The sequence below is a fragment of the Macaca mulatta genome, chromosome X (genome assembly GCF_049350105.2).
Source record: "Macaca mulatta isolate MMU2019108-1 chromosome X, T2T-MMU8v2.0, whole genome shotgun sequence".
Taxonomy (NCBI): Eukaryota; Metazoa; Chordata; class Mammalia; order Primates; family Cercopithecidae; genus Macaca; species Macaca mulatta.
Window position 1 is genome coordinate 41,438,738 of NC_133426.1, and position 15,669 is coordinate 41,454,406.

At 41.9% G+C, this 15,669-nt stretch overlaps 1 protein-coding gene across 22 annotated transcripts in view; it reads right to left on the minus strand.

Annotated features, from left to right (window-relative positions):
- CASK (calcium/calmodulin dependent serine protein kinase) overlaps positions 1–15,669 on the minus strand; it is a 407,963-nt gene that overhangs the window by 4,236 nt on the left and 388,058 nt on the right. For 15 of the 22 annotated variants that reach the window (XM_077987861.1, XM_077987855.1, XM_015127192.3 and 12 more), the window contains 4 exon segments: positions 11,775–11,855; positions 11,588–11,668; positions 7,896–8,098; positions 499–582 (listed from right to left, as the gene is read on the minus strand). In XM_077987861.1, coding sequence (XP_077843987.1) covers positions 499–582; positions 7,896–8,098; positions 11,588–11,668; positions 11,775–11,855 — 449 coding nt within the window. 22 annotated transcript variants of the gene reach the window in all.

Genomic DNA, 15,669 nt, shown 5'->3' on the forward strand with positions numbered 1-15,669 from the left:
ACCTACAGCAGATAGGCACTGCTACACTTAGCAGACACATGGTAACTACCCTTTGGATCTGCTCAGCAATGGAAAACCTTCCAAAAGTCGGCAGCCAACTCTTATGAGTACCACGTCTGTGGCAGTTTCTGACTTGAGCTGGCTTGACAGTGGACAGAGCTGATTTCTAGGTTTGGTAGTCTCCAGGGGCCTGGAGAGAAATTCCACAAAGGTTCCACTCCACGGGCCGCACAATCCGTAACTGGGTAGGGAGTAGGCTGGCAGCCCTGGAGGTTGTGAGACACCTGGGATGCCTTGGTCCTGGTGGGAGCGAGGGGGTTTGTCCTCAGATTTTAGAAGTCAACTTACTGATAAGGCTGTGCCATGTAGCATTCTACTCCACATCCCATTTCATCAGAGCAGCCTTGCTGCAAATGTAGGTTGACACGCTTCTGACTGTGCTGGGGACTAAGGCTTGATCCTTACGGCTTATTTGGGGAAAAACAGATTGATTCTTACCTCATTTAAACCTGGAGTAATAGTTGGTGCAGCAATGAAAACAACAAAAGGAGCAAACTCTGCAGTTCTCAGGACCTTCAGTGCCTGTGTTAAGAAAAAAAAAAAAAAAGAAAAATCCCGACTTAAAAGAAGAAATAACTAATGTAACTTTCAAATGAGTCTATAAAAATTTTTATACAACTGAAAATTTCAAGCCCTTGGCTCAAATTTTTGGCAAGGTATTATTAAATTTACCAACTTTATACATAACTTATATTACTTTTTTTCTAAAGGATGGACAATAGCCATCCGACAATGAAAGTTGGCAAACTGGACATTTTTCTTATGACTCATGAATCAATCTCTTTTTCTTCATAAAAGTTAACACTGATTATGTTGGTTAATGTCCATTTAAACCTGGCTATTAGTTGTAGCCTGAATTTTAATCCACAGGAAATGCATCTAAGGAGAGACTTGGACCTGCAGGCTGGTTTTACCACTAATCTGGAGGCCACTCCCTCACATTTCAAGTTTCAAATCGCTAGCCAAGGACTGCTAGCAAATCTGTCCACTGTAACTGTGCGTTGCTCTGCTGAAAAGCCCCTGGGACTCCTGGGGAAGGGGGAAGCTTGCCCAGGGCTGGAGTTAGGAGCCCTAGACTTTGTGTCTTAGTCCTGTCGCTAAAGACACTGTGTGGCTGTGGGCAATGTGTAGGCCCATGAGAAATCGCTGCATTCAAGAGAGGAGGGTCTCTGAGATCCCTTTCAGTTCCCTTCCAAGGCACTGAAAACCTCTAACTGCAAGCTACTAGTTTGGATAGATATACTGCAACGCTGCAATCAGACGCTGCGGGAGTTAATTCTGCTAAGGGATTACTGTTTCAGCTCCTCCCCAGGAGGATATGATTATCTTGGAGGTTACACACTCCCTTCCAAGGAACAAAACCCAACACATACAGATACCCAATTCACAAGTGACTGACATGTGATTAATTCATATGCGCTGGGGTAAATATCTTGCTGTCATTTACACAAGAACTTAACTATCCTGCTCCCCACATATTTTGCTTTCTAAATGGTCTTTACATTTGCTGGCTTCGTGCTATTCCTATTGCTCCATCTTTTGCCCGGCTTATTGTCATAGTAATCAGACTGGTTGCCCTGCCTCTGGTTTTGCTGCTTTCCAATCGACACTCTACCCTGCTACTGGAATGATCTTTCTGAAATTCAAAACCCATGGCTCTCCTGCTCAGAATTCAACAGTTCCCTCTTGGCCTCAGGATAAAATGTATACTCCTCAGCATGAATGTCACCTCTCTCCCTCATAAGCATGCCTGTGCTTAACCTCTTCAGCCTTTCTCTCTGCCCCTTTGCCTCCATGGGCCAGCCATCCTGAACTACTTTCAGTTCCAGAAAGGGCCAGACTCTCTTCTGGCTTTCCGGCCTTTTGACTTACTACTCCTTCTGCCTGGACCTCCCATCCTCTCTTCCCCTTCCCCACTCGCCCTTTGGCTTGGCTGAGTAATCCTTCAGAACTCAGCACTGATGCTCTTTTCTCTGGGAAGTCCTTTGTGGGCTCTGAGACCCTCCCATGTGCTCCTGAAGTACCCATCACATGGGAAACCCAAGACCCCACGGACTAGCGGGTACCCTCCTTCAGGGCAGGGACTGTGTCTTCTTCAGCTGTCTCACTCACGGTCAATATGGTACCCAGCATAAACTGCCCTTATAAAAACATTAAAATGTAAAAATAGTAGATATAATTTGCACAGAATTTATCTTGTCTTTTAAGGCAGGTTCATCTACAGAGCACTCTACTCTCTTGGCCGAAGGGACTCTCTTAGCCTCTTCGTGTATATAGGCATGTAAGAGACAAATCTGACATGAAAGCTTCTTTCTTTTTTTAGTGCAAGGTTGACTTTCACTAGGATTGATTATATTTCTGAATTTTAGTCACACAGCATTTTCTTGTGGGTTGAGGGAGACTGGTACATTGTATTTATCCATCAAAGTTCTTTAATTCTTAAAGTCCTAGGCTCTGATTCCTCTGGTAAGAAAGCTCTTTAAGCTTGCATATATGTTAATTTTTGAAAGAGGTAACTGGCAATTTCTTTGCCAATCCTTTTATGACTGAAGACTTTAGCAAGGAACAAACATTATGATGAAGTCCATATATAGGTCAAGCAAGCTAACAGGGATCTTCACTTAGAAATATCCTTTATGTCAGTATTATCTTAGGCCTTTTTTCCTTCCTTCCTATACTCATAGATCAGGTGAATACAGGGTCAGGTGAGACAAGGTTTTCTCATCACCCCTACTCCTGGTCACACACATATACCCATCCCATAGCCTGCTTCTGGGCAACTGAGATGGGAAAGAACCCTATTTGCTTCTATCTCCAAAGCTACTCTGAGGTCTAGATGGAAGTCCACCCAGCCTGGATGCTGAACAGAACTCACGGATGAAGTAGAGAATGACACCCTGGGCATGAAATGGTTTTTTTCTCCACCCAGTGGCCCAGCCTACCAGGTACCCAATCCTTCTCCTGTTTTCCATTCCAGCTATCACATTACAACAGCAGAAAACAAACTGTTTGGAACATTAGTTTAGCTTTCTGCAGATTGCCCATCTCTGCACTGCATTCATGTCCTTGGTCTATATCCATAGACTGCACTTACTGCATAAAACCATCAATGGTGGCCATGTTCCTCACATTGCCAGATGCCTCTCATGTCTACGAATCAGGTTATATTCCTTGATTTCCTTTTTTTTGCCCAGGTTGTCAGGAAGTTCAGAGCCAAATTTAGTATTTATCACAGTAACTAAAGTAGCCCTGTGGTTAGCATATTTGCTCTCTCCTCCTTTTTGTGGCTTTTTCTATTCCTGTACTTTATTATTGTACTTTCAAAAATTCTAAGATGCCTCAAATCCTGATTGAGATTTTCCTGTCTAGTCAGCCTTGTATTTTCAGCAGACTCACCACACATTTCCTCACTTGTTCTTGAAGGTCTTTGTGCCATACTCTGCACTACTTATGGGTCTCAAGTGAGTGCCACTTTTGGTGCTGTGGCAGCCTGACTGAGGTTCAGAGTTACTTCAGGGACAGGAAATGGAATTGCTCACAAGGATTCCCCTCTCCCAGGCAGTTAACAGGTGACTTAAAGATGAACTCTAAGCCCTCTTCCTTTCTGACTCAGGATGAGGCACAAATTTTTTAATGTTCATGGGCAAATATTTCTCTCTGAATCTCTCTGGGATTCGGAGAGAGAGACAGGGACAGAGAGAGAGAGACAGAGAGGGAGAGAGAGGAAGAGAGAGAAAGAGGGAGGGAGAGAGAGAGAGAGCGAGACAGAGAGAGACAGAGAGAGAGTATGAGTGTGTGTGTGTGAAAGAGAGAGAGAGAGGAGAAACAGGGACAGATATGGACAGGGAGAGAAACAGCATGCTCTAGAAGGATCACTGAAAGCATGCTAGAATCAGATAGTCAAAATAACATTAATATTTGTGGAGATAAATTGATTCTATGGCTTGGCTATGGCCAATAATTAATCTCAGGTTATTATCTTCAAGGAATAGAAACTCATTTGACCCAAGTGTATAAGATGCAGATATCTATTCTGGTTTGCAAGCTTAAAAGGCACACAGGGGCACGCATCTGAGTCATTTGGTACAAAAATCTAAGGGTGTAGGAAGAGTGCAGTGACCCCGGAACCCATCTCAAGAGAGCTAACTGATTTCACAAAATAGTCTCTGGTTCAGAACCTGGCTCTTGTTTTAAAGTATGGATTCCTAACAAGACTGTACGCTACCTCTTGATGATGACCTCTTCCTCTGTGGGCAAAAGCAAAACTACAAATATTCTGCTATTATTAACTTTTTCCTGCTACAAATGGATACATCAGAATAAAGTTAAAATCTAAAACCATCACATTAAGCTCTGATTACACAATGGGGCTATGACAGCTTCAGCTTTAGAGGCACAGATTATTTTCTGAGCCATAGCTTTATTTTCATGAGAAATAAATTCTGCAGTTTTTCTTAGGTTTGACTGAATTACAGATTTTTCTGAACATTAAAAAAGAAAAGGAGGCTTTAAATTGTACTACTATGGATAAGGTGAACCATCTTAAGGATTCCCAGGGTTACCTCTTCTAGGGTAGTACAGTGAAAGGAAGTGGGGATTTATTATAAAAGAATAAAAATTTAAAAATCAACATAGTTCAACTTCACACCTCACTTTCTTTTTTTTTTTTTTTTTTTTTGAGACGGAGTCTCGCTCTGTCGCCCAGGCTGGAGTGCAGTGGCGCGATCTCGGCTCACTGCAAGCTCCGCCTCCCGGGTTCACGCCATTCTCCTGCCTCAGCCTCCCGAGTAGCTGGGACTACAGGCGCCCACAACCGCGCCCAGCTAATTTTTTGTATTTTTAGTAGAGACGGGGTTTCACCGTGGTCTCGATCTCCTGACCTTGTGATCCGCCCGCCTCGGCCTCCCAAAGTGCTGGGATTACAGGCGTGAGCCACCGCGCCCGGCCACACCTCACTTTCAATTGACTGTAAAGCCTTAATCGAGTCACAAGTATGTTAAGCCTTGGTTTCTCCATCTACAAAAGTAGATACTGATCTCCAGCTCACAGGGTTACAAGGATAAGGTAAGGAGTCATAATGCCTGGCGAAATATATAGCACTTTAAGAACATAATCTATTACTATTTCATGAGAAGCCAGGTTATTAATTTCTTTCTAGTTTAATGTCTTTACCATCATCCTCTAGCTTCAAAGTTGGACCACAACATCTTATCATATAGTGTTATTAGACATGCTCAATTGGGCCTCAGTTGTCTGAAATAAGATGGCATACAGTATTAGACCGGCACTAAAAGAGTTGGACACGTGTTAGGTGGTTTTCCTATGGTCCACATGTAGTTTGGCAGAAGTGAGAGGATTTTAAAAAACGCCACAAGGCCCTTCTGTTATGGACAGTTTTGGATGTACAATGAGGAAGGAATTTCATCCTCACCATCTTGTCTTCTGAATTGTATTCTTAGCTCCTGACCCTCTGCTTGGCATATAAGTGCTTAATACAAGTTTGTTGGATTGAACTGTCTGTGAGATACAGTAGAGGGGTCATCTAAGAAGCTGGAGTGGGAAAGGGGGGTGGAGAAAAATGTTCTAAGGAGAGAGCCTCCCTGGAGCAATGAGGCTCTGCCTGAAAGCAAGTTGTTCATGGTCACAGGCATCCTGAAGGCAGGATGAAGACCTTGCCCAGCCGAGGAGAGACTGGGCTGAGGGCAGAGAAGCCCAAGAGTGAAGCCCAGGCGGCGCAGATTGTGGGCATCCTCAGCTGTACTGTGGTATGCAGCGGTCATTGTGAGACCAGGACTGGCATGAGGCTGGCCTGGGCAGCAGGGCCTGGGACGAGTGTAGTCAACCAGACCAACGGGAGGGGCAGGACCTGGGCAATCCCTATCCCCAGGGCCGCTGGCCCAAAGAGGCTCAGGCAGCCAGATGCCTATGGCCGGCCCTCGGGGCTAAGTGGATCTGAGAGATCACAGTTCTGAGATGCAGGGACCCAGGAAGCAGGAGAGAAGAGTGCAGGTGAGCTCATCCAGCACTCAGGGGAACAGAGGAGAGTGCCCAGCCGGGGTGAGGAGGTGCTTTGGGGCCAAGTGCAATGGGTAAAAGTAACTGCTGTGGGTGTCCTGAGGAGGCTGAGAGAAGTGTCTCCCACTCAGCAGTGCAGAGCAATGCATGGCTGTGCAAGGGCAAGGAGACAGGGAGAGCTGGACGCTACGGGTGGAGCAGCAGCAGCAGCGGCAGCAGCAGCAGTGGCAGTGGCGGCGGCAGCAGCGGAGGCAGGTAAGGCAGAAAGCCCTCGAAAGTGGACTTAGGTAATGCAGAGGGAGTCTGAGGAGCCCTGCAGCCAGCATACTGCTAGAGACATTACTACCAGCAGAAAACGACGTTCAGGTGAAGACCAGTGTGGAACCCAAGGAGAGGATGTCGAAGACCAGGACCAGGATTGAGACTTTGCCTCTAGCCACCCCTGGCCAGAAGATTTTTCCAATCCCTAGTAAGGAGGGATTAGCAGTTAAACAAAAATCAATCTGTGGTACACATCATATATTTAGTTCTATATAGGTCCAAGTTAATTGTTAAGTAAATTGCAGTGTTCACCCTACTGCTGCTTTCCTCCCTAGCCCCTTAAACAGATCCTTTTGTGGTTTCCAAAGTTCCAAGTTCAAGAACGCCATCAGGTGTTGTAAACGGAAATGGGTGAACCCACTGGCCACAAATTAGGATCCTGGAGCCCAGAAACTGAGCTGTCAGGTCCCACGTCACACAGACTCTGGCTATACAGGTTCTGTCCTTGCTTTAGGGATGATTAGGGGACCAAGTCTCATACAGTGGTCCTTGAACAGGGATTCGTCCTGCCTAGGATAGCCAGGTAAGCCTCCTGATGAAACACAGCCTGCTTGAGGGAAGCTGGTCTACTATTTCAGCAGGTAGCATACTGGTTCTATTTCTAAGTGTTAAAAGAGATTTGGTACAGGTCAGTCCGAGAAATGGCAACTCGGAGTCACATGGGCACCCACAAGCCTCTCCTGTAACCCACCTTGATGTCTACAACTCCCAAATCCTTCCTACTGTGCTTTACCTCCCATGTCTACTTGGTTTGAACTCAGCGATGAAAAAACAGCTTGTCAGCATTTTTGATGTAAAGCCTTCAGCTTTCTCTTTTCCAAGTTTAATAATTCCTATTGCAAGACATATCTAGAAACCATTTCGTCATCTCTGTGTCTGGCTCTCTTTTGAGTCCTCTTCCAAGTCTTTATCCCTCTCCTACTTTTCGCTCAGGGTCAGGCATTGTGCTCAGGTAAGGAAATGGCAGAGGCTGAGAGACACCATGGGTTTCCATCCCTGCTGTCTTTGACATCTGGGCTCACTCATGCTTGCTTTCATAAAGCTAGTGCTGTGTTTTAGACCCAGGCCCCAGGATCAGTTTCTCACTGGAGATGAACATAATGTGCTGGCAGAGGCTCTGATGGTCCAGCATGAGCTGTACCCAGAGAGGGAAGGTGGCTGTTGTGATAACACAGTGCCAGAGCCTCATCCTTAGGTCAGATGATTGTAGGATTTCTGGCAGGCGTAGACCCAATCAGGAACCTTATTGAGCTTCTGCATATAATAAACCTCTTAAGAGAATAATGTCTGCTTCTTAAATACCTGGTGTGTGCACTGAGTCCAACGATTAGTCAGCTGGCATTCTAGACTGTGAACCCCCAATGCCTCCATTATTGACACTTTTCCGTAGTTTATGAAATTATGTGACCTGTGACTTTCTGATGGTATTTTTGATTTCAGAATCTGTGCTTATTGGCATGCAGGCAGGATGTCAGACATTCGGGGAGGCTGGGCATTACCTGAGGCTCCACGTCCAGTATTGCAATCAGCCCCTGCTCGTGGATCTTCCGGATGGTCTCCAGTTTTGTCCCATACATTGCATCCTCGTGGCTGCCGTACTCCAGGTACTCGTTATTAGAGATGTCTTGCATCATTTGGTCATGAGATACAAAGTAATAATTCTTTCCATTTTCTTCATCTTTCTTTGGAGGTCTGGTTGTGTCTGCAAAGCCGCATGGCACAAGAGGTTTAAAAGGCGGAGCTGATGAGCTTACTACGCTCCCAACAGATTTACTCAAACCCAGTCTCTTCCTAAAAGCTGTGGATTCTTTAGCATATATCTCATATCCCCTGTTCTCACCCCCAGTGGCTTTGCAGAACTAAATTCTAGAAACCATATTTATCTGTGTACATCACACCACAGTAGCCAGTCAGTTGTCTGGTTTGGTGAATCTTTCAGTGTTCAGGTGAGATGTATTTTATCCCTTCATGAATCACCACAGGAGGAAGACATGAAATGGCCCAAGATGAATATAACTCACTGTGTGCCTTACTGCAGTTGAGTCTTGTGTAGAAGGAAAACAGGAGAATAAAAAAATGGAAAACCGCATATGGTTAAATTTAAATAAGCCAAAATTAAATTCAAATTTTAGTTTCTCAGTCTCACTAGCGGCATTTCAAGGATTCAATAACCACGTGTGGTTAATGGCCACTGTACTGGACTGCGCAGACATCAAGTACTGTCATTGTCACAGAAAGTTCTATAGAAAAGTGATGGTCTATAACATCTTGCAAAAGGAGAATGTTAGGATACAGCAAAAGGCACATTACACTGAAAACACAATGACTGTGGCCAGACATAGCCATAATTTTTATGGAAGACGTCAATCAGGAGGTGACAAACTGGCTTATGGGCCAAATATGGCCTACTGTCTTTTATTTATTTTTTTTTTACTTTGGAGACAGAGTCCCACTCTGTAGCCCAGGCTGGAGTACAGTGGCGCGATCTCAGCTCACTGCAACTTCCGCCTCTTGGGTTCAAGAGATTCTTGTGCCCTCAGCCTCCTGAGTAGCTGGGATTATAGGCATGTACCACTATGCCCAGCTATTTTTTGTATTTTCAATAGAGATGGGGTTTCACCATGTTGGCCAGACTGGTCTCAAACTCCTGACCTCAGGTGATCTGCCTGCCTCAGTCTCCCAAAGTGCTGGGATTACAGGTGTCAGCCACTGCACCCGGCCACCTACTGTCTGTTTTTGTAAACAAAGTTTTATTGGAACACAGCCATGTGCTTTTGTTTACATATTGTCTATGGTTGTTTTCATGAGATAACAGCAGAGCTAAGTGCTTGTGACAGACTGTATGGCCTTAAAGCCTCAAATGTGCACTATTTGGTCCTTTACAGAAAAGGTTTGCCCACCCCTCACCTGAGTGAGTGTAACTGAAGTATACGCCAATAAGCTCTAGTTCTGTGGATACTAATAGGACCAGTATACTGCAAAACACACTTTAGGAAATGTTTTTCTAGATGAGCTAGGGACACTGGTTTTAATATTCTCTCTCTCTCTCCCTACCCCCCTTTCTCTTCTCCCTTCCTTCCCCTTTTTTCCCTCTCTCTCCCAATTTCCTCGCTTCCTTCTTTCCTTGAGAAAGAACAAATTTATGCTACTCTCTCCTGTGTACATGAGCCTAAACTAATGGGGAATTCCCCCTTTCCTGCTAGCCTGTTAGAACATCAAGTGCTTGTGGTCATCAAAATGTGGACATTTTAAGAGAAGCCCTTTCTCTCAAAAGCTGAAGAACCGGCATTACTATTTATTTATTGAGACAGGGTCTCGCTCTGCTGCCCAGGTTGGAGTGCAGTGGCAAGATCTCAGTTCACTGCAACTTCCATCTCCCGGGTTCAAGTGATTCTCATGCCTCAGCCACGCTAGTAGCTGGGACTACAGGTGCATGCCACCATGCCTGGCTAACTTTTGTATTTTTAGTAGAGATACGGTTTCACCACGTTGGCCAGGCTGGTCTCAAACTCCTGGCCTCATGTGATCCACCCATCTCGGCCTCCCAAAGTGCTGGGATTATAGGTGTGCGCCACCGCGCCCGGCAAAGAACTGACATAACATATTGATGTTGTACTATCTTTAGTCGTCTTAGTAGTTAGATACATGTTACATACACATACGGGGTCAAATATTTCAAAGACTAGTCATGATTGATGTCATCAAAGGTAAGTTTTAAAACCAAACTAGTTAACTGGCCATTTAATAACATGGAAGTTCAATTGTTACGTGGTTAAGAAGAAGCTAAATGTTAGGTAAGCTTGCTATACTCATGATCTAGACAAAAGGAGAATTAAAAGAACACTTCAAGGTGTTTTACTAGAAAACCCCAGTAGTGCCAAATGAGGCACTATTGGATAAATTTCTTGTGTAAATCAGACAGGGTTTTGGGATGAAGGTTGTCTCATGAAGCCTCCCGGCTCTCTGAGGTGTACAGATAACTGTAAGTGGTGGTGACATTGCTTCAGGAAGGCATGTGAAGGCCCTATAGAATGGAGCCAATCTTCACATTTTCTCCTGTTGCTCTTAAAAAATCATTCTCCTTTAGCTCTTCCAACCCTGAACTGCTAGAAAGCTTCCGGGATGAAAATTTTATTTTATTTTATTTTTTTGAGACGGAATTTCACTCTTGTTGCCTAGGCTGGAGTGCAATGGTGCGATCTTGGCTCATCACAACCTCCACCTCTGGTTTAAGCGATTCTCCTGCCTCAGCCTCCTGAGTAGCTGGGATTACAGGCATGCACCACCATGCCTGGCTAATTTTGTATTTTTAGTAGAGACGGGGTTTTTCCATGTTGGTCAGGCTGGTCTCAAACTCCCGACCTCAGGTGATTCGCCCACCTCAGCCTCCCAAAGTGCTGGGATTACAGGCATGAGCCACCGCGCCTTGCCTAAAATTTTAAACTTTAGAATAATGATGATAATAATGAAACGATAGTGGTAGATAGCTTCTACTCATCCATCATCTGCTAAGCGCTTCATACACATGATCTCAAATCCCCTCTGCAATCCTGGAATTACTTCATTTTACAATTGAGAAAATGAAGAGGGCAAGAGGTTAAGAATAAGATACAGAAAATAAAGGAGAATTAAAAATCTTACAGATTTGAAAATCTTTACGGAAACAACTGTTAGCATATTGATTGGGTTTAAAAAGTGATAAGAAATCAACAATTTAAATATTAATTAAGGGAAAAATTGTCATATCAGAAACTTTACAACTATGAAAACTTATTTTTCCGAAGAATAATTTGTCTGGGTAATGCGCATGACATGTTGTTAGAAAAATTGTTACAAACAGAATGGATGAACCTAAATTTATTTAAAACACACACACACACACACACACACACACACACACACACACACACACACACACACTCTATACACATATCTGTACTAAGACAAGCCTAGAAGGGTATACAGCAGAGAAGCCTAGAAGGGTATACAACAAAATATTTATAGCATTTATTATAGGGAAAGAGGGGTTGGGATTATTGTTAACTCATTTTCCTCCTTGTTCTTTTTTGGATTTTACGAATTTCCTACAATGAACAGTTATACCTCATGTAATCAGAAAAAAATACACACATTATAGAGTTAAAAAAGTGATAGGAAAAATATAATGAAAAGAGATTGAGACATTGCTTACGTGGAATAGGGTACGCAAACCGGTCTGGGTGCTTTGTGATGAGAGTGTTTTTTATGTGTCTTCTCCCAACACCATGTGCGCCTATGTCATTTAGGAAAAAAGAATGTTAAAATTGACAACTCTTAATAATGTTCACAAAATGTTTTGAAAGAGAGAATAAGCAACCCACTTATACAATCAAACTTACCTAATAAGACTAGTGTTTTCCTTTTGAATGCTGGCAGTTTTACTACTTCTTCATATGTGACAAGATCTAATTGATCAAACACTAAAACGCAAAGATTTAGAAGAAAGGTGAATTTGTGGAATGACTATTTCATGTACACAAATTATAATTTTACTGCAAAACTACAGTTATATTAAAACCATGTCTTAAAAATATGAATCTAACTTATGATATATGGCTTATATGTAATTTAAGTCATATAGCATCTAGGGAGAAATTTTCATTTTTAAGCCCATGAAAATGCACTTTAGAACTAGGGGCATCCAAAGATGCTGAACACATGCATTAAAATGTCCAAATCTAAAAGATGTTACATATCTTTTCATGCAGTATCCAACAAATTATATGAATTCATTCGAAACCACATGCTGTTCATATTTTTCCAATTCTAAGAAGTCAGTAATACTAAAAAGAAAAAGTCTACAGACAGTGACCAACATGAATATAGCATGAATGCAACTAAAGTTAACCAGGAGAGGGGCCAGCTAGAACATTTCTAAAGATGGATGAGAAATGCATGGGCAGCTGGTCTTTAACTTCATGGTTCTTTCTTTCAACAGAGTTGATGAAGGTGGCATGCTAGATTCTAAGGCAAGTTCTGTAACTATTTCATAAGCTTATCAATGAGCATCTCACAAGCTTTCCTGTAACCCAGATATCCATTCAATGGAGAGTCTTGAATATGTAAGGAGAGTTACATGCTTTCCTGGGCCTGAAAACTTGTCGACCATTACATGGGCAGTCTGCGTGTGGTGGATCAGGATGGAAAGAATCATGAAGCAGAGTCTGAGCTCCGAAACCTTTGCAAAAGTGGAGTTCTCTAATCACTACAGACTGAGGAGAAATATTTTAACAAATATTTTCTGAAACCTGCCTCTTAACACTATCATAAAAGCAATTTCAAGCAATGTACGAAACTTTCCTGAGCAGATGCCCATTCCTGTTGAAATTCAACGTGGTCCAATTCTCACACACATTTGGAAATTCTCACAAAGGGCTAAAATTGTATGTCTGTGTTTCCTGTAATTTTTGTATGGTCATACCCAAATGCTGTCAGTTACATACTGACATTTCTTTTTTTAAAGAATATTGAATAAACCCTGGATTTTAGAGGGGTTAAAATAAATTCAGTAAAATCGATTCAATGATGTAATAAAGGAATTTGGGCTGCTTTATTTATTTATTTATTTATTTATTTATTTATTTATTTATTTTTGAGATGGACTCTCACTCTGCCGCCCAGGCTGGAGTGCAGTGGTGCGATCTCGGCTTACTGCAACCTCTGCCTCCCAGGTTCAAGCGATTCTCCTGCCTCAGCTTCCCGAGTTACAGGCACCCGCCATTATGCCCAGCCAATTTTTGTATTTTTGTAGAGACGGGGTTTCACCATGTTGGCCAGGCTGGTCTTGAACTCCTGACCTCAGGTGATTCGCTGGTCTTGGCCTCCCGAAGTGTTGGGATTACAGGTGTGAACCATCACACCCGGCCGAAATCTGCGCTACTTTAGCCAATCATTCATTAAGAGAACCTTCTACTCCTTAAAACAATATGGCCAAATGATTGTGAATATCACCTTAATTCTTAACATTAGTGATTTGCCCAATCACTTAAAATGCAAAACAAGATACTTGGGAATAGAACAGATCAGAAACAAACAAACAAAAAGCACCATTATCACAATATATAAAGAAATACAATATATTAAAATAGAGGTTAGTGTATATTAATGGGTATTTGCGCATTTGTTTTCTTTCGATAACTTGATTTATAAAGGTTGATTGAAAGTCTTTAAAGCATATCCTCTAGCAATAGCTAAAAAGCCAGAAATGTTTTCTGTGTTCAGAATGGCAGACTCACAAAATTAAAATGAACATGAGGCCCTCTGTGGTAGGGCTAGTTACTTATACTGCAGTAGTAATGGAGTGATGAGAGTTGCAAAAATAAAAGCAGGAGTGCTGATGGCATTATTTTTTAGACCTATTGCCCTCTGAGTGATATTTCCATCAAGAAAAAGTATGCTTACGAAAGAAGTGCATTGACAAGCAGATATGTTTTAATATATTTTAATAAAAATAAGCAAGCATCTCACGAAAGAGCAAGATGATGATGATGACACAAGCTTTCTCAATGGTATATACACACACCTATCCCTCTATAGAGCCCTAACTCTAATCCTACCAAATTAAGACTTGTCATTTTTTAAAAAAAACACATAAGAATGAGTTAGATGTCAACAATCAAAACCACAAACAGGTATGTTATGAAAATGAAATGAAACAGATATGTTAAACATCAATATCTTAACCATAAAGGAGCAGCATGAAGAGGTTACTCTGGTCTAAATGAAATTGCCACACGGTCATAGGGTTGAGAAACAATAAAAAAAGGGTATTTTAAAATAAGAGATACAAAGAATATTAGGAAAGCACTTAAATAATGAACTTTTAAAGGTTTTAAGTTGCTTGCTGATTTAAAAAAAGGACTTAAAAGAAAATCATCAAAAACACAGAGGCATAGTCATTCAACAGGTTACTTACATGCACAGAGGCCATTGGGAGTGAGACAGCATGAAAAATGTACAGGGGTCATTGAAATATGGCTTTTCATATATTAGTAAAATAAAAGTATAATATGTACAAAATAAACTTTATCATGCAATATTCTAAACACAAGGCAAATAAATCACATTAAGAAACAAACTCATTTAATAGAAATTCAACAATAACCTTATATAAAAGCCAGTGGATTTTATATACTAACATAGACATTTTATCGAGAATAGTTACAAGAAAACCTCTTCAGAGAGTGTAGACATGGAAGCCTTTTGCTTTTCACTTTGTACTGTCCTGTACCATGTGTAATTTCTAACCATGTGTGCCTATTATTTTTATTATTATTATTATTGAGACAGGGTCTCACTCCTTCACCCAGGTTGGAGTGCAGTGGTGGGATCTTGGCTTACTGCAGCCTCTGCCTCCCGGGTTCAAGTGATTCTCCTGCCTCAGCCTCCCAAGTAGCTGGGATTACAGGTGTGCACCACCATACCCAGCTAAGTTTTGTATTTTTAGTAGAGATGGGGTTTTGCCATGTTGGCCAGGCTGGTCTCGAACTCCTGGCCTCAAGTGATCTGCCCACCTTGGCCTCCCAAAGTGCTGGGATTACGCATGAGCCACTGCCCACAGCCTATTATTATTTTTAATGCCAACAGGGCAGTGAGTGAGATTATGGGTCACTTTTCGTTTCCTTTAGAGTTGCTTGTATTTCAGAAAAAAAAAGAATAGCTTTTAAAGTCAATAGTACTAACTTGTGGTATTAAGCATAATTTAAACACACCTGTGAATGGTATTGTAGAAATCCCCTATGTTCAAATATGTGTATGCAAACATTTCGGGGCTCTAACATTTAAGAAAACAAATTAATGAAAACTTCCTAAATTTTTAAAAAGTTTACATTAGTAACTTGATCTAAAATGACTTTTGGAAGTCCTGGGGGCTGAGGAATCTCAATGCCTCTAGAGTTCAGTTGTTCTAGCCACACTACAATGCTTTTTGCACCAAGTATACATGGCTAGAAACCTTTTATGTGTTACAGAAAATGTATTTGCTGTAAAAGCTACACACACCATAATCAAATCTATTCCCAAGGACTCAGAAATACTGTCTGGCACAGTTTGCTCATATTACCCTGATTTCCTGCTAAACTACTTAACATTCCAGACACTTCTTTTAAGTATTTATGTAACTACTTTCCAGGTTGAATTTTTTCCATAAAAAAGTCATTAACGTTGAATCCTTGTCTCAGTTGGAAATGCTATCAAGATCTTCAAATACTATAAAGACCTCCAATTCAAAAGAGC